An 18,644-nucleotide genomic window follows, 5' to 3' on the forward strand; every position below is an offset into this window, starting at 1 on the left:
CCACTGCTTCCTCATCCGGTGTTGTAAACCGTCCTGCACCCTTACCTAGAAACCCGGACCGTACCATTTACACTTCCAACAAAACCTATGCCAGGTTTCTCGAGCTGAAAAAAGAGAAAACTTGGCATGACAAAATTTTCCGGATTAACCATGAGAGAAAGTGGGAGAAACTCCTTAACCCATACCCCAAAATAAACCTGGATCTCTTGAGAGAGTTCTATGCCAATTCTTTACCAGATTGTGATGCTAAGGAAATGCATGCTGCGTTTTCTTACACTACCATGGTGAGAGGAAAAACCATCCGCTTTGATAGGGATGCGATCAATGAGTATATAGGCAATCCTTACACCCTACCTGAGCCCGAGGACCCTGACACACCTGCCTTGTGTCCTTATGGGGAAAGAGAAGAGGCTGCTGATTGGAATCTTGGTAAGATTGAGAGGGAAATTTTGCTACCGGGAAAGACATACACGGAGTCCAAAGCGGGTAATCGCAATTTGGCAGCTTTCACTGATATGAGGCCAAAAGCTGGGATTATTTTTAAGTTTTTGGTTCATAATGTCTGGCCAAAGAGCCATGTCACCACAACTCCCAAGAAAGTGATGCCTCCTCTGATTTGGCATATTTGCAAAGGAAGGCCGGTGGATCTGGCTTCAATTATTTCAAGAGAGCTGAAGCATGTAGCTCTCAGTGGTGTAGCAGGCCCAGAGACCAGACTTGCTTTTCCGGGCTTTATTATGGGATTACTTAGGCATCATGAGGTGCCAGTCACCGAGCCTTTTTCAGAAGAGCTGGTTTCTCCCATTGATGACAAGTACATTCGGGGTTACATTTCCAGAGCACTATCTAAAGGTGCTGCTTCTTCTTCTCAAGTACCCCAACCTGAGGATGTACCCCCACCTGAGGACTTTCCAGAGCATGAAGATCCTCACCAGACTATGCCACCACCTCAGCAGCCCGGTACTTTTGATTTTTCTTCCTTGCAGGCTTGGATGGCTCAGCATGAGCAGAATGCGCAGAATAGAGCTTTCAGGCAAGAGTTGAGAGATAATCACATAATGGATCAGCAGGCTGCTATCTTCCGCAGCAACCAGGGCATCTACTCGCATCTTTACGATGCTCACATGGATCCCCGGTGTTTTATGTTCACTCCTGCACAGTACTATGATTCTTGCATGTGGCCTGGGGACAGGCCAACCTACCCAGGAGGGGGCAGTGGTGCAGCATTTGGTGGAGCAGCTGATGACCTTGCTAGGACAGCCAGTGTCCACATTGGTGGTGATGCAGTGAGGACTGCTAGTATGCATGGGACAGCTAGTGTGCATGGTGTTGATGATGATGCAGACAGGACAGCCAGTGTCCATCTATCTCATGATGATATGGATGACGATGCAGCACATTGACAGTATTTCTTGATTGTTTAGTGATGCTTAGTTTGCTTTGACTCTTTAGGTTGCTTTGACTCTTTAGTTTATGTTTTTATTTTATGCTGGAACAATTTATCGCTTTTGAACTTATACTTTTTGAGCACGGTTTTGGGTGTTCAATACATTGGTTTAATTTTAATTTCGTTTTGGGTTAAATAGCTTAGCTTGTTGTTTGGTTTTTAACTTATTGCTTTGGATGAAATTTTTTGCTTAATTTTGCTTGTGTTTCGTCAAAAGAAAAATTGCTCATGAACATCAAAGTTTAAAGTGCTCCATGGAGCCAATTATTGAGCAAAAGCAGGTGAGTGATAATGATATGAATTGTGAGAAAGCGCAATGCCAAGGTATTGGTTTCCTGTTGTTCTAGGTGTTACTATGAATGTGAAATTTGTACTTTGCGCAAAATATATATCATTTAATTCTTGTCATAAACATAAAATTTTTTGAACCACTTAGTACTTAACATAAATGTGAGGTAGCTTCAATCTGTTGTATATATGCTGGAGACCGATAATCACCGTCTAACTTGTTTTAGTTATGTTAAATCTGATAATTATTTTGAACTGTTTGAAAGCATGGAAAGGATCAAGGCACTTTTTGAATCGAGAGTAACCTACTTGACCACATAAAGCCTACCTGTGAGAAGAGCGAGTATCTGATACCCCAATCTGAGCCAAATGAATCAAGTCCTCAAACATGAACTGTCAATATTCATAAGCACAATGCTTGTTGAATTTGCCTGAAATTTTTCAAAAATCAAGTTCATGGTTGAATCTTATAGGACTTTGATAATTTTACTTTGTTGAACCCTTAACCTTTTTGTACTTTGTCCCTTGCCTTAGGATAGGGGAACATTCAATTAGAGTTTTGTTGTATTCAAGTTGGGGAGAAAAAGGAGGCATTATATGTTAAGTTCTGGTGAAGTTGTAAAATAACCTGACAACATTGAATCAAAGAAAAAGTTGTACATTTGAAAAAGAAAAGAAAAGAAAAGAAAAAGAAGAAAAAGAAAGAAAAAATCAAAAATAGAATAAGTTGTCAAGGTTATTGGTTTGATTGTTAATCATCAAAGGTTGTAATTTTTGGTAGGGAAGATTTTGAATTTCAAGTTGTATTACAAAGAATGTTCCTCTTTGATAGGCTTTCTGATCAATTGCCCCACATATGACATTTCTTTTGTAGCCCGGCCAAGTTATAACCCTTGCAAGACCTTTTGATCCATGCTTTTATGCTTTTTGAGACGATATTTGGATGAACACCTAACTTAAATAGAATGTTAGCATGATTGTTGGATGTGTGTTCATTACCTTACTCATTGTTATCTTGGTATTCCATTTACTTTTAAAGAAGTGTGTTAAGTGTGGTTCATAGATAGTTATGTTTATGCTTTGAAGTTTATGATGTGTATTTTGTGCTTAGGACTTGTTTCACATTTATAGCTGTGCTAGGAATAATGAAGAACTTCATGCTTGCGGTGCATTCACATTTGAATCACCACTTGAAAATTTTTATTTGATGTGAATTGTTTGGTACTGTGCTAGAAAGAAAGCTTGTCCAAAGCCTTGTGAGTTTCCTTTTGATTCTTTTGTTTGAGGACAAACAAAAAGCTAAGTTGGGGAGAGTTTGATAAGTGCTCAAAAGTAATATATTTCATGTGTTAAAAGAGGCATTTTTAGTGACTTGTTATGCAAGTTATCTATGGAAAAGCAATCAATTGTTGTAATTTTACCATTTATGCTTTATATGCCTAATTCTACCCAATTTATGCAGGAAATGACAAGCAAGGACCAAAACTCAAGTGTGTGAACCAAGCAAATCTCGCTTACGCGAGGTCATCTCGCTTAAGCGAGATTCCTCCAGGGAGAAGCTCAACTTTCGCTTGCATCTCGCTTCCAGGGTCGCTTGTGGATTTTAGAATCTCGCTTACGCGAGATCATCTCGCTTACGCGAGATTTCTCCAGGGAACAATTGTAAATTTCGCTCCCATCTCGCTTCCAAGTCGCTCAAGCAGGATTCAAAGGCGGTTTAAGTTTGAAGCAACCTCGCTTACGCGAATTCTAACTCGCTTACGCGAGATTTCTCCAGGGATCACTCGCTTCTGGCTCGCTTCCAACTCGCTTACGCGAGATGCAACACATCAAGGATCAGGGCTACGTGGCAATACTTTATTGGCTATGGCTAGATATTTTGGCTTCTCGCTTAAGCGAGATGTATCTCGCTTAAGCGAGATTACACGTTTTCAGCCCATTTAAATACAAGTTTTCCCTCTCTCTAGACTATTCACTATTCCATTAAAACATTTTATACATTTCTAGAGAGAGGTTAGAGCTATTTCAAAGAGAGAAACACAAAGCAAGTGATTAAGGAGTAGATTCAACCCTAGATTCATTGAGACATCAAGGATCTTGGCATGGAATCTTCATCTTTCCTTCATTCCTTGCATTAGTTTACATGTCTATGTGTAACTATCACCTTCTTTGTAGTATTGAGGTAACAATCAAGCTATTATGTAATCTTTTGATCTTTTAATATATAAGGTTCTAGCTTAATGATTCAATATTGTTGTTATTCTTGCTTTTAATGCTTTCAAAGAGATTCAAGATGATTTAGACACAAACTCTTGAATCTAGAACTAGAATAACAATCTATCTTATGTTATATCACTCTTGACAAGTTTGTAAACCTTTGATAATTACTTGTAATCAAGATTTTAATGCTTTCGGATACTTAATCAGGCTGGACACGGTCGATTAAGTTATCCGATCGACTTTGTTATCGTTTAAGGAATTTGGACACGAATGTTTAAACGCTAACTTGGAAATAACGATGTCGCTTTGGACACGAAGGATGTTGTAGAAATGATTGTAATAATATTGGTTATAAAGCTAGAGTCTGTTAATCGATCGAGAGATTGCTGCTGTTATGCTTGCTCGTTATCTTATACCGCAAGCGAAATAGTTCGATCCCCTCTCGTTTTTACTTTATTGTCATCTATGGATATAGTGTTACAAACAAACATTTTATAAATGATACCTTAATGTGAAAGATTGTGAAAACGCTTATGATATAACGCAACTCCCTGTGGAAAACGATCCTATATATACTCACGTGTACATAGTTATATGACATGTAGAAAAACTACATCAACAATGGGCTGGTTTTTTCTCCTTCCAATTATACCCTTAACTAAATATGACTGTATGAATGTTATTTTATTGGCGTCATTCAAAAAGATAAGAATTTATATTTTTTGTTATATTTTTTTTTTGAAAAATATTATATTTGGTATCATTGAAAAAGATAAAAGATAAGTATAGTTTGTTACAATATGACAGTGCAAAATATCTATTACCTTAATCAAAATCAATAAATTTAATCAAAATTTCGTTAAAACTTTCGCTCGTAATTTACACGCATTAGCGTAATAAAAAGACGGGACAAATTTCATAAAAACTATTTTTCTTTCCCGTCTAAACACTAGTATATGTAAAGGGAATACATGGTTTTTGAGTGACTTTTTTACTTTCAATTATATCCTTAAACAAATTTGTCAACTAGAATGATATATTGTCAGTGTCATTTAAAAGGATAAGAATTTAGACTATATTTACTAGAATGATATATTGTTACAATATGAAAGGGCTAAACATCTATCTTTTTTTTTTTTAGGGGGGGGGGGGGGGGGGGGGGGGGGGGGGCTAAACATCTATCTATAACGATCTATAACAATAAATAAAGGAAATACAATATACTTTTTGGTCGAAATTTTCATTATTAAAGTTATAACCTTAACTATATATAATTTTATTCAAAATCAAAACTTCATAAAAAATTATTGTATATACATGCATTAGAAAGGTAAAAGAAGCGGAGGTCCCCATATGAAAGCTAATACCTATAATTTAAATCAAAATAAGAAATTCAAAAATTCTATTGTTTGAAATTTATACGCATTAGCACAATAAAAAGAGTCGATAGATTGACACGGAGTTTCCGTATGAACGCTGATAACATACATTTTTTTTAAGATCTAGTAACGATGTAGCCTCAAGACCGGTGGTGTGCAGGCATCGCTCTATTGCATCCCCCAAAAATAAACCCCATACAGGGTTGTTAAGCAGCCGTCGACGGTGTTTTAACCGTGGATTGCTCTGTTACTCACACTTAACCAGGATGTGATTTTCTTTGTGTTGTTGCATTGTCGTGTTCGTCGTTCTGTTTTTGAGGTAAACAAAAGTTGTTGGGTTCACTATGTTGATGAGATGGCGTCATCCATTCTTTGTTTATGTATTCTTGGTCCATTTTTGATATGGCATCGTGATTTTGTTTGTTTCATTCCTTAAGTTCATTTGGTTCTGATTGATTGGGGTTCATTGGTTGCGGTTTTCTGGTGGGCTTCACCGCGCCTTTGCTGTTGTTCCGAAATGGGTCCGAACAACAATCTTCAGTGGTCGTCCCAATGTTCTTAGTCGTTCTTCAGTTGTGATTGTTTCAAGGTTCACTTAGTTAGAGAAGGATCGTTAGTTAGAACACTGTCATTCAACGGTGTGCTGTTTTGCGGGGGTCGTCATTTTGGTTTTGTTTGGCTTTGGGGGGTTGTTTTGGTTGTGATTATTGTGGTGAGGAATTGTGTTTGTGAATGTTGAAGGGTTTGATTTTTTAACGCGGTGATGGAGTTTGAGTAAGATGAATTTTGTAGGGAAGATTGTCGTGTATCAATTTGTACAAATGGAACGAGGTGTGACTGTTGAAAGTGGTTTCACCTTTGTCTCTCTGTTTTGGGTTTCGGCAACGGCAGGGGTGTTGGTGTTTGGTGTTGTGGTTTTTATTTGGTTTTTAGGGCTGTTGTGGGGAGGTCTTGTATTGACTTGTGTCGGACGAAGTGCGGATGTGGTGGAAGGTTGTGGTAGGGGCAGATATGGTTGTTTCTCAATGGATTCTTGTTATGGGTTTTGTTTGCTTATTGTTTTGGAAATCATATTGATGCACTAGCTTGCGGATATGGACAAATTTTAGTGGTCTTTTAGGTTGAGGGTTGGGGCCATTGTTAATGTTCATGGGAGTTTGTGCGGTTTGGTTTGGTTGTTTTGCGCAATTGTTTGGGTGTTGTTGGTAGCTCTTTGTGGGGTTATCAATATAGCTTTTATTGTGAGGTTTTGTACATGGATTTTGCTTTGTTTGTATCTCTCTTTTTGGGTGTTCCGCCTATATACGAGTTTGTGCGGTTTGGTTTGGTTGTTTTGCGCAATTGTTTGGGTGTTGTTGGTAGCTCTTTGTGGGGTTATCAATATGGCTTTTATTGTGAGGTTTTGTACATGGATTTTGCTTTGTCTGTACCTCTCTTTTTGGGTGTTATACGACATTGTTGCTTTGTAAATCTTGTTTCACTTGCCTTTGTTTGACTTGAACAACGATTTTTTTTTTTGTTGGATTAATCAACAACAAAACTTTGGGATAACCCTTGAACAAGGAATTTTTATTAATAAATTTAGCCTTTTCAAAAAAAAAAAAAGAATATGATTGGATACTCATGTATTAAACTAAAAAAAAGTATGGAGAGTTTTATATTTTTGATGGAGTACGGTGAAATATACTATTAAATAGTATAAATTAATTAATAATCAATAAAAAAACATTAATTAATAACGGATAACTCATGGTTTTGTTTTTTTTTGCGAAGCCCAAGCGTATATGTGGCCATATTTTGCTTCAAATAAGGTTTGTTACATTCGACAGAGACATTCTTAAAATAGGCAGCCGCCAAAAGCACACATCGGTAGCAACGTGATTATGTCTATATTTTCTTGTTTCTTTGTGAGTATTTTGTTTTAATAGCTTGATTTTATTGTACTAGAAGAACGTGATTATGCTTTACTCAAAAACTTGATTTTGATATGTATTTGTTTTTTTGATCAATATTAGGCAAAAGATAAAAGGGAGACATGCAACAAAGACAGTGAAGAGATCGTTAATTCCGTAAAAGATGTTAGTAAGAACAGTTCCGTTCCTCTTATAATTTCCGACCCTAAATTGCTTGAGTGCTGCAATTGTTATCAACCCTTAAAGATTCCTGTTTTTCAGGTATGCATTTGATTTATTTGATTTCATAAAGTATTTGCTATATCTGAGAAGAATTAATCTGATGTCATATATTCAATATGCTTCTGGTCATTAAATTTGATACCTTTTTCTAGTATATTTCAATATTCTATTTAATATACACTCCTCCCTTAAGTGCTATGTGAAACTCCTTTGTGTTGTTACGTCCACGAATATACATTTCGAGGGTGACACAAGTGACCGATAACGGTGATCTGGTAATAAACGACCCAACAAATTTTCAAATTTGAGTTGTACCTAACTCAATCCCCCATTTATATACTCATATTTAAACTTTATCTCATTCAATGTGAGACTTTTAACAAGTAAATCACTTTAGAAGATAAAGTAAGTATTATCAAATGTTAATTAGAAAATTGAGGATAATAAGATAAGAGGTACATCATAACAATCAAGTGTTTTTAAATTGACGAAGCTTGACTTTCTCACTTTAGAGGAGCCAAATTCTTCTAAAAAAATGACATTACTCGCAGCATCATCTTAAGCGGCGTTTGTAGGCAGTAGAAACGAATGGGAACCACTTATGCCAAAAAGGAGAAAGATGCATAACAAATGCGGTCTAGTAGTAAAAAGAGTGAGCCTGATGATGATGAATAAATGGTTAGAGATAGTGATTTATTTAAGGAATCACTTGCATTTATTTTAAATGCTTTGATGAGTTAATTTAAGCCTTATAGACTTAAGACTTGTTCGCTTTACATTGGGTTTGAAGATTAGTAACAATGAACTTTGATAAATAATTATGAATGTCTTGAATATTGTATATCCTTCTATTTTTGAGATTTTATATGTGCAAGGTACGAACTTCTTGTTTTTTTCCATAAACTTTGATATCTATACTGTCAACGCATTTTTGGTAACAGCTACTGTCAGTCATTGAGTACATAGATTTTAAGAAGAATAAACTTAGTGTGATTAGCTTTGTTGGTTATACTTTTGATCGCATAACTTGCTAACAAGCCTTATAAAGAAATGTCTTACTTTATTTTATTATAGCAATTGGTTCAAAGTCGAATTTGATGGTTTTGTTTTTTTGCTGCAATACAGTGTGATAATGGTCATATTGTCTGCTCTACTTGCTGTCCTAATCTTCGGAACAAGTGTCACAAGTGCTCATTGTCCATCAGCTCTAAACGTTGTGAAGCCATTGAGAATCTATTGCGATCTATTGAAATGCCATGTCCGAATGCAAAATTTGGTTGCAGGGTGAAAAATAAGTACATTAGGCAGAGGCATCATGAAGACGAATGCATCCATAAGCCATGTTACTGTCCCTTTTTAGGATGTGACTTTGTTGAATCATCAAAAGTGTTGTCTATGCATTTTTGCCATAAACACGGGGATTCCCAAATCAAATTTTCTTATGGTCAATCCTTCGTTATCTCCTTGAAGTCTAATGATGAAACCATTGTTCTTCGAGAGGAAAATGATGACAAACTATTTATTCTCAATAATAGTACCACATTGTTAGGAAATGCTGTCAATATTTGCTGCTTTGGTCCAGACGCTTCTGAGTCTGAGTATAGTTACGATATATTGGCTACGTCTCATATATGTAATCTGAAATTACACTCTTTTGCCAAGAATGTCCAACGGATTACTTTAGCAAATCTTTCATCGGAGTTCCTTGTGATTCCATTTGGTTCCTCTGAACCTCTCAAGTTAGAAATTTTCATAACTTGCGCAACCCCCAAGGTACTTCCTATATCCTTTTCTTTGCTTTGTTATTTTCCTATTTAATTGTTAATATCTTCTTTCTATGTATTGAATTTATATCCTAACTCTTGATCTCAAATTTATCACTATTTCAAATGCCAAAAAAGTGTTGTTAGTGATTTCGATTTTTCTATTGTTGATCAGTTCCTTAAATATCAGTCTAAAATTTTGTTGTATCGATTTATTGGCAATTGTGGTGCAGATGCAAATCTTTGTAAAGGGTCTAGATGGAAAGACAATGACCCTTAACGTTAAGAGTTCATACAGGATGACCAAAGTGAAAGAGATGATTTTTGACAGGGATGATATCCCAGTGCACGACCAACGTCTGATCTTTGCTGGTATGCAACTCTATGGCAACCATACCCTTGCCGATTACAACGTCAAAAATGATTCAACCCTCCACCTTGTCCTCCGCCTCCTTGGGGACTAGATGACCACAACACCATCACTGATTACTACATCCAAGAGTTGGCAATTGTCCACCTTATCATTTTCGTCGTTGGCGACCCTTAGCACACATACAATCACCCAATAAGTAGAGAAATAATAAATTATTGATAAAATAGAGTCTTCCACTTTTTCATTTATTCATAGAGTCTTTCACTTTTGCATTTCTTATTAATGATTTGACTTTTGTTCCATTTGTTTTGTCTTGAGCTGTATATGATATTTTTTAACTGGGGGGTGATTTTAGCAATTGAAGAAACATATTTACTTTTCAACAATAGTTGAAAACGTTCAATAATTCTTACATAGAGTGACTCATGCATTATATTTTGATTGAAACATAATTGCAGCATCAAAGTATCATATAATCAATAAGAGTCAAGTAACTTGAGTCCACTCACTATGTTTGAAATAAAAATGGTCAATTGTAAAGAACTTAAGACTTATATGTGGTTTTGAGTAAGTCAAATCATAGCTGTTTCAATTATGGTGTAATACTCAAAACCGTCAAATTTTTGTTTCTCATCCAAATGTTTTTATGAAACTTCCTTGAGGGTTGCTTGTAACATAAATGTTTGTATTTAAAAATATTCTTATATCCAAATATTTTTATGAAACTTTAAATTTAATTTTTATTATGATGGAGGCCAACTATGATCACAAACTAAGAAAATCAGACAAATGCAAGTTGTTATGTAGTCAGATAGCTAAACCCTTCTTATGTGTCATAGTTTGGTTTACAAGGCAATAAAAACTTAAATTTGATACATCAATTTTACAATAAGATTTAAAATGATATAATTACAATCGATTTTATTAGTTTATTTTTTGTACAATATTTATTAAAGGAAAGGGAATATGGATATGAATTGTTTTTATTTGTCTTGTGTAAATTGAAATGGAAGAAAAAAAAATGAAAAAGAGAATGAAGAAGCTTCTCGTATGAGAAAAAGAAAGGAAAAAACAGATATGAGGAAAGTGACTGAAAAGGTTTTGGGTAGGGTTCAGTGGATTTGCTTTGGTTTTATTTCATTTGTTTTTATTCTATTTTATTTTATTTTATTTAAAAATGAAACGGCGCGTTTCATTTTTTTTTTATGATCATCTAGTAATATAATAGATTATGATTTTCATAAAAAAAATATATAATAGATTATGATTGGATACTTATGTATTAAACTCAAAAAAATGTCTAGAAATCTTAGCTCAACTGGCAAATGCCGAAATTGCAAGGTTGGACGTCGTGACCCGAGTTCGAACCCGGGACCTCACAGTTGTGTGTAAGTTTAATTTCAGTGGATTACCACTTCATATAAGACCAACAAAAATAAACTCAAAAAAATGTATGGAGAATTTTTTGTTTGATGGAGCATGGAGAAATATATTAAATAGTATAATTTTTTTTTGAAACAAAATAGTATGAATTAATTAATAATCAACAAAAACACATTAATTAATAACGGATAACTCATGTTTTTGTGTTTTTTATTTTTTTGGAAGCCCAAGCATATTAATAGAAGAAGAAATAGAGAAGCAAGATGACTAGTTCTTTAGTTTACTTGGAGCCCAAGTTTCTAGTTAACTTGGGGCGCAAGTTATCTTCACACATGTATTTTTCTTGCTTATAAATACTCTACTTGTAACTGATTCTGTTAGATCAATAATAATACTTTTTCATTCCATTACTCTCTCTTTCTCTTTGATTGAAACTCTGAGATGGTATCAGAGTAGATTCAATTCTGCTCTGTTTCCGCTGCGTGAAGATGAACAATTCTTGATTCTTCGTTCTGTTCTTGTTGATTCTTTCAATTGATTCATCTTTGAATCAGTTTCTTCTACTTTCTTTGAATTTTTTTCGGTTATTGTGTTCGATTTGATTCACCATGGTGAGGAACAACAATAACAATCAGGATCAAAGTTTGGATCCGTATTTTGTTCATCCTTCAGAAAATTCTAGTACAGTGAGTGTAACACCGCAATTGAACGGTGACAATTATCACTCTTGGTCTATGAAGATGCGTAGAGCTTTGGCAATGAAGAACAAATTCAAGTTTGTTGATGGATCTATTGAGGTACCAGATGAAGAAGATCTCAATCCTGCTAGTTGGGAAAGGTGCAACAATCTGGTTCATACTTGGATAATCAATTCGATTTCACCATCAATTGCGCAAAGTGTGGTTTTTATTGAGAATGCTGTGGATATGTGGAATGATCTTAAAGATCGTTTCATGAGAGGAGATCGCATTAGAGTGGCACAATTGCAACAAGAAATCTTCAATCTGAAACAAGGTAGCAAGAAAGTCACTGATTATTTCACTGAGATGAGAGCCTTGTGGGAAGAATTGGAGCAGTACAGACCCATGCCACATTGCACTTGTCCAGTTCCTTGCAATTGTTTAGCTATGCGTGATGCAAGAGGATTCAGATTAGAAGATAGGATTATTCAATTTCTGATTGGATTGAATGAAGAGTATCAAGGTGTAACATCACAAGTTTTACTAATGGATCCATTACCTCTAATCAATAGAGTCTTTTCCATGATTATGCAGCAAGAAAGGAAAGCTCAATATGGTATGATTTCTCCACATGTTTCTGCTGTAGAAGATAATAGTACTGGATTGGTTAATGCTGTTGATGCACAGAGACAGTGTGGAAGAGGAAGAGGAAATACTGGTTTTCAAGGAAGAGGAAGAGGTAATGGAAGAGTGTGTAGTTTCTGTGGAAGGTCAAATCACACCATAGAAACTTGTTATAAGAAGCATGGTTTTCCTCCTAATCGGGGAAGAGGAGGAGGTAATTCATATGGATCCAGTTCAGGTTCTACAAACATGGTAGAATCTGAAGACTATGAGGTTAAAGGTACCAGTAGTGGGACTAAGAATGATGATGGTGGTATGATGTTAACCAGAGATCAGTATCAAAATCTAATGGAATTACTTGAGAAGAATTCTATTGATGCCAAAGGATCTGTTAACATGATGAAGGCAAGCAGTTCAGTTGAAAACATAGGAGGTAACTTTTATGAACACTCCAAGAAATTTGATGATACTAATTGGATAGTAGATACTGGTGCCACAAACAACACTTGCTATGACATCAATTGGTTTACCACTTATAGAGAAATTGATCCTATTAGTGTTAAACTACCTAATAACAATATAGCACAAGCTTACTGTAAAGGAAAAGTACAACTTAATGAGCACTTGCAAATTGATGATGTGGTATATCTGCCTGATTTTGCTGTGAATCTTATATTTGTTTCCAAGTTATGTAAGGAACAAGATTGTATTGTGGGATTTGAGTCTGATCAATGCATTATACATGAAAAGAAGGATTTGAGGAGGATTGGTTTGGCTAAAGAGATGAATGGACTTTATTACTTGAAGGCTGAAAGAAACAAGAATAAAGTAGCCAAAGTTTCAAGTATTTCTGCATTTGATAGTTCACCTGAGAATGCCATTCCACCTGGAGTTTTATGGCATCTCAGGTTAGGGCATCTATCACATGATAGAATGCAATGCATGAATAAAATGTATAGTTACATTCCTGTTAGTTTACACACAGCTTGTGATGTTTGTCAAATGGCCAGACAGAAGAAGTTACCTTTTCCTGTCAGTAAAAATAATGCCAAAAATATATTTGATTTGGTTCATTTGGATATATGGGGACCCTTCTCCACTATCTCTATTCATGGTTTCAAGTATTTTTTGACCATTCTTAATGACTATAGCAGACATGTTTGGGTAGTCATGTTAAAATTTAAGTCAGAAGCATCTGACAAAGTAAAGAGTTTTGTTCATATGGTGGAAAATCAATTTGAAAAAAAAGGTGAAGGCTATTAGAAGTGATAATGGTCCTGAGTTCCTTTTGAAAGATTTTTATGATGCTAAAGGAATTTTGCACCAAAGGAGCTGTGTTTATACACCAGAGCAGAATGGTAGGATTGAAAGAAGGCACCAACATATTTTGAACATTAGCAGAGCACTAATGTTTCAATCTAAACTGCCAAAGAAATTTTGGTCATATGCTGTTCTACATTCAGTTGTTAAACCCTAATTTTGGACCTAAAAATACTAGCTCCACTCTTCTTTTCTTGCATTTCAAGTCATTTGAACTGTCTCTGATCAATTACATCTTTCTCTGCATCTTATTTCAATGTTATTTGCAAAATTCATGGAAGAAGGGTATTTTAGTCATTTCCTGCATTCAACTCATTTTAATCCTTGAAAATTGTTTGAGTCTTTTCAATTAGTTTGTATGAGTCCTTGTTTCAATCTCATGTTAAAATCCATTTCAAAAATTACGTTTAAAGTCATTTTGAGTCAGTTTAGCCCCTAGGGGCATTTTAGTCCTTTCATGTGTTAAAACTCTGTTTAATTTCTAAAAATTTGTCTCTGAGTCTTTTCAACTTGTATGAATAAGCTCTTGCTTTAATTTCATGATAAAATCCATTTTAAAATTGCATCTGAGTCATTTTGAGTCGTTTTAGTCCCTAGGGGCATTTTGGTCATTTCACATGAAATTTTGGCAGAGAGAGGTTACTTTAAAGTACCTCACTAGAACATCGACCCGTGCATCGCACGAGTCAAACCAACCAAAAAAAGTCATGAATAAGTTTTACCGGATAACTAAAATGTAATTGAATATATATATTTTTTTTTAGGGGAATTGAATAGTTCACATGATGATTATGATGTATTACACAATTCATATTAAATTGACATCGTTAGAGTTTGAGGCTTGAACAAAGAGAGACATTAATATATTTTAGAAAATTGCTATTTAGAATGATGCAGCCACTAATTTTAAGCGCGATACCTAAAGAAACTTATATTGAATAGTTAACAAAACTTAATCATTTTCCGTCACTTCAAATAAGATATTCAAGAACATGGTAGGGTTTACAAAACTTGAAACTTAAAAGTAAATTTGCAAGTTGTTACTTGTTAATCATTCCAACAACTGTAACCAATAAGATCAACATGCCTCAATGACTTATAAGATTCCAACTGTAACCAATATCTTCATTCTTATGTGGAATGTGTTAGGATTTACTTTATTATTTACATGATATCAAATCATCAATGACTTATAGTGACACGCAAAGCAATTTTAAAAATGAATAATAGTATCATAGTAAGCTTAGAGAAGGCATCATACTATGAATATAACTCGATCAACTTACTATTAACGAAGCCTCAACAAATTCACATCTAAACCCTACAAAATATTCCTTTGGATGACTTAAAAATACTAAACCAATTGCCTTCCACAACCTCATAATCTAGGGCTATATAAAAAACAATCCAAAGCACTACAAATGGAAAACTTCAAAATACTGTAAAGATCCAATATGCAGACCAATTAAGAGAGACTGACAACATGACGATCCCCAAACTAATTAATTTATTCGATAAAGAATAGACTGACATGTTAAAAGATGCAGGAAAAAAAATGTGACACTTCATTCCAGCTCTCTCCACAAAAACATGTCTACTCTTAAAATAACAAAAACAGGACCTCAATATCTCTAAAAATAACAAACACAGAATCACAATAGTGCCAATTACTGCTAGGAAACAATAACAGAGACTGATACAAAACTGGGCGTGGGATTTGGCTGCTCCATTCAAGACATACTCGTAGACTGCTACTGATGAATAATTTGCCCAAAACACCTGAACATCTTTGGCAAACTGCTCTGAACGAAAACAATTTCTTCTCGAATGAGTACGAATTCTCACCTCCTAATACTGATGCAATTGTTGTTTGTCGTCCATGTATCTGCTAAACCATCAAGAGTATGAATGAAAATAACGTACGACAGGGAAATTAGAGCAACATATAAGTATTTTGAATCCCCGAATATTAGTTCACCACTTATGCTGAAAATATATACAATCTCACAAAAAAAAGTTGTTGAGCATGAATCCATTGTTTAAAATCACAAAAAGAAGCTATTCCAAAATAAGTCTCATCTCAATCCATCAAAAAATAATTATGTAGAATCCAACTAAAGTGCACTTAACCTATGGATAATGAAGCATACGACAGGATGGTTACAACTTACAAAAAACAAAATGTTGATGCATCACTATTGAAAAACCTAAATACCACGAAAACATAAGTGTCTCTGATATGAACATCATATCATATTAAATATAGAACACAATATGAAATTTCATAGCATAATATTACCTTATGAGAAGGCAATCGATTTATTTGATATTTTTAATTATTTTCTTTGTTGGTATACACCAAATATGAGCTACTCTAGCTTTCATCTTAAAATCTCTCTTTCCTCTAGTAACAGCTATAAGAGCGGAGTGTAAGTGTTGGCCATACTTTCAAATCAAAAATCACCATGTATAACCTTTGTTTTTCGTTTCCAAGCTACTGCAAGTAAAGAGATGAGTACCTTAGATATATACAGGGAGCTGATACATACAAATAAAGGTGCAAGTGATAACAACTAATGTGCATTGAATACGCATTACAGCTGTGTCTTTGTATCCTTTGATAACTAAATAATAGGCTTAGAGTTGCGACATCAATGAGAATAACTAAAATTGAGCAAAATTAGAGTTCCCTTGATAACTAAATAGTAGGCGCAGAAAAATTGGCCAAAATATAGTGTAATTCAGATTGTAAACTATACACCAACAAACTACAAATTTGTTTGAGTATATTAGTACATGAAATATAGTGTAATTCATGCTGGCTAGTATCTAATCTTCCTACACACAGGTTTGCAATACGAATTAAGCATGTTGTACAATGTCGATGCATAAGTTTCGCCCTCTAAATTAACCGGCCATAAACAAATAAGTGATATATTCAGATTAGCTATCCAGACAGAGAAGTAAATTTAACCTATAAAAAAAACACTACAGTTTTAACAATCAGACTTACCAGGCGCACCAAGTACACGTCTTTGTTTGTGCAAATTATCATCAATTAGATTAGGCGAAGTGTTATTCCAAACAACCTCTGGTCTGGACAGCTAATCAGAGACCATCAATGCTGCAAAAAGTCTTCGCAAATAATGTATGTTTCGACCTGAACTCTTTTGCATGAAATTAATGTCGGATACCACTGTCTCTTTAATAAAATCACCAACAACCGGATTTTTGGCTAAAACTCCATTGTCCACGCCTGAACCATGGCCTATACGTGATAAATTAATAATATATAAGAAAGAATGTCAAAAAATAGAAGTATAACTATGCCAAAAATTAAAATTGCTTAAAGGTCCGTAACCGTAATCTGCTAACCCGAGTTGTTTGGTTTACTGCAACCTTCAATATTCTCAGTAGAGTCTGCATAAGGGCAAGATATGGTGAGGTTTCTCTGAAGCTTTACATTTGATAAAACATGTTTTCCAGGTCCAAGAAGCTTAGAATACTCTATGCTACAGCTGCTGCGTTTGAACACTGAAAAAATATATCCTTAGTGGCAGTTCCTTGAACCTTAAAAAGGAGAAGCATAATTACCATGATTAGTGAAAGCTATGCTTACCACTTGTTATATCACTCAATGGAAATCCTAAACCCGAACCTATGTGATTTTGGCACATTAATTCCTGACCATTGAAATACAAATCATTTGTAACCACCAACTCTAAGGTAAATACAAATAAGAAGGGCGATGGTGCGATCAATGCTAAATGGCTTAATGTAAAATCTTCCTTTGAAATATTTCTCCCTATGTTGCCATCTTAATTTGATGACATACAGAGCTTTGAATCTCTAACCCAAATCTCAAAACTATAATGTATGACCTTTGAAATATTACTCAATACTTCAACCTAAATACCAAATGAAAAAAATTAAACAGCAAAAAACCTATTAACAAATATGAGCTTTGCTATTTTTTACCGTAAGCATAAGTTATAGACGGATTATACTCGTTTCTCACTATAGTATCTCCATCTGTATACCAGCAATCTCTTTGCCACGAATTTCCCTCTGACTGTCACACAAATAATATATCACACATCAATCAAATTAACATCAACAGCTATCGCACAACACAATAACAAAATTTACAATCACATACTTTAAAGAACAAAACTGAATAGTCATAGTTATATTCTCTTTGGTTTTTTGAGAATCCAAAGGCACATTTTCATGATAAAATTGTGGCTTACTTCGCATTGACGCCGACGCCGACAGTGTTTAGATGACGAAGTTGTTGAAGAGGACGACCCATTCACACATTTCTTGCTCCAATTGATCCCAATCGTTTCTATTTAGCTACTTGTTTCGATGCCATTTACAGTTCTCGCCGAACAAACAAAAATCAACAAAATAATTAGAAAAAATAATAATAATCAAAACAATTGAGTGAGATTTCATCGAATTCAACTATAATCGCAGGCGTGTTCGTGAAAGTTATTAGAGTGACAAAAATTGATGAGAAATGCATAAGGAATATTATTAGCTTAAGATAAGAAGAATTGAAAACTGACCTCAAAATGATGACGGAGCAATTTCATGAATCCGAAGTTGGCAGAATCGGGAGAAGAGATTCGAAGAGGTGAACCTCAAGCAAATATAGTTTTAGTGATATTGGTATAGTTTAGTGAATGCAAGCAAATATAGTTCTACTTTTATGGATCGTGTGATGCGTTGCTTCACAACTAAAGAGATGGAAATATGGCAAAATTATAGCAAACTTCGTAACAAAATTCGTCTGGCCAAAATTATAGCAAACTTGATAACAGAATTCGGCTGGCATTAATTAAGTAAGATGACCAATGACTAAAATTGAATGGCGCCTAAATGTGTAAGATCCAATGGTTCAGAAAAGTGGAGGGAGAAATGGGGGGAAAATATTAGGGTTAGAAATAGCTTTAGGGGTTAAACTTTATTATATATAAGATATAAGATATAACATATAAGATTGAGAGAAACAGGTTTAGGGCTTCGT

The 18,644-nt window shown here is 34.8% G+C and overlaps 1 protein-coding gene and 1 long non-coding RNA gene across 3 annotated transcripts; one reads left to right on the plus strand and one right to left on the minus strand.

The window, feature by feature from the left end:
- The first annotated feature begins 7,118 nt into the window (after window positions 1-7,118).
- On the plus strand, window positions 7,119-9,991 carry LOC146923676 (putative E3 ubiquitin-protein ligase SINA-like 6). The gene is made up of 4 exons (XM_085711752.1): window positions 7,119-7,145; window positions 7,350-7,508; window positions 8,595-9,242; window positions 9,466-9,991. The coding sequence occupies exons 1-4, from the start codon at window positions 7,119-7,121 to the stop codon at window positions 9,694-9,696; spliced, it is 1,065 nt and encodes a 354-aa protein (XP_085567878.1). The 3' UTR covers window positions 9,697-9,991.
- Window positions 9,992-15,096: 5,105 nt separating this feature from the next.
- Window positions 15,097-18,147, minus strand: LOC146923677 (uncharacterized). Of its 2 annotated transcripts, none has more exons than XR_015009849.1 (5): window positions 17,863-18,147; window positions 17,591-17,684; window positions 16,988-17,182; window positions 16,626-16,880; window positions 15,097-15,497 (listed from the first exon to the last, which is right to left on the minus strand). It is a non-coding gene; the product is annotated as an uncharacterized LOC146923677 (long non-coding RNA). The 2 variants fall into 2 exon arrangements; XR_015009850.1 differs by having other exon boundaries at window positions 16,974-17,182.
- Between the last annotated feature and the right edge of the window lie 497 nt (window positions 18,148-18,644).

This window comes from Medicago sativa, chromosome 5 (assembly GCF_051527215.1).
Source record: "Medicago sativa cultivar Bolivia chromosome 5, Bolivia_mono, whole genome shotgun sequence".
NCBI lineage: Eukaryota > Viridiplantae > Streptophyta > Magnoliopsida > Fabales > Fabaceae > Medicago > Medicago sativa.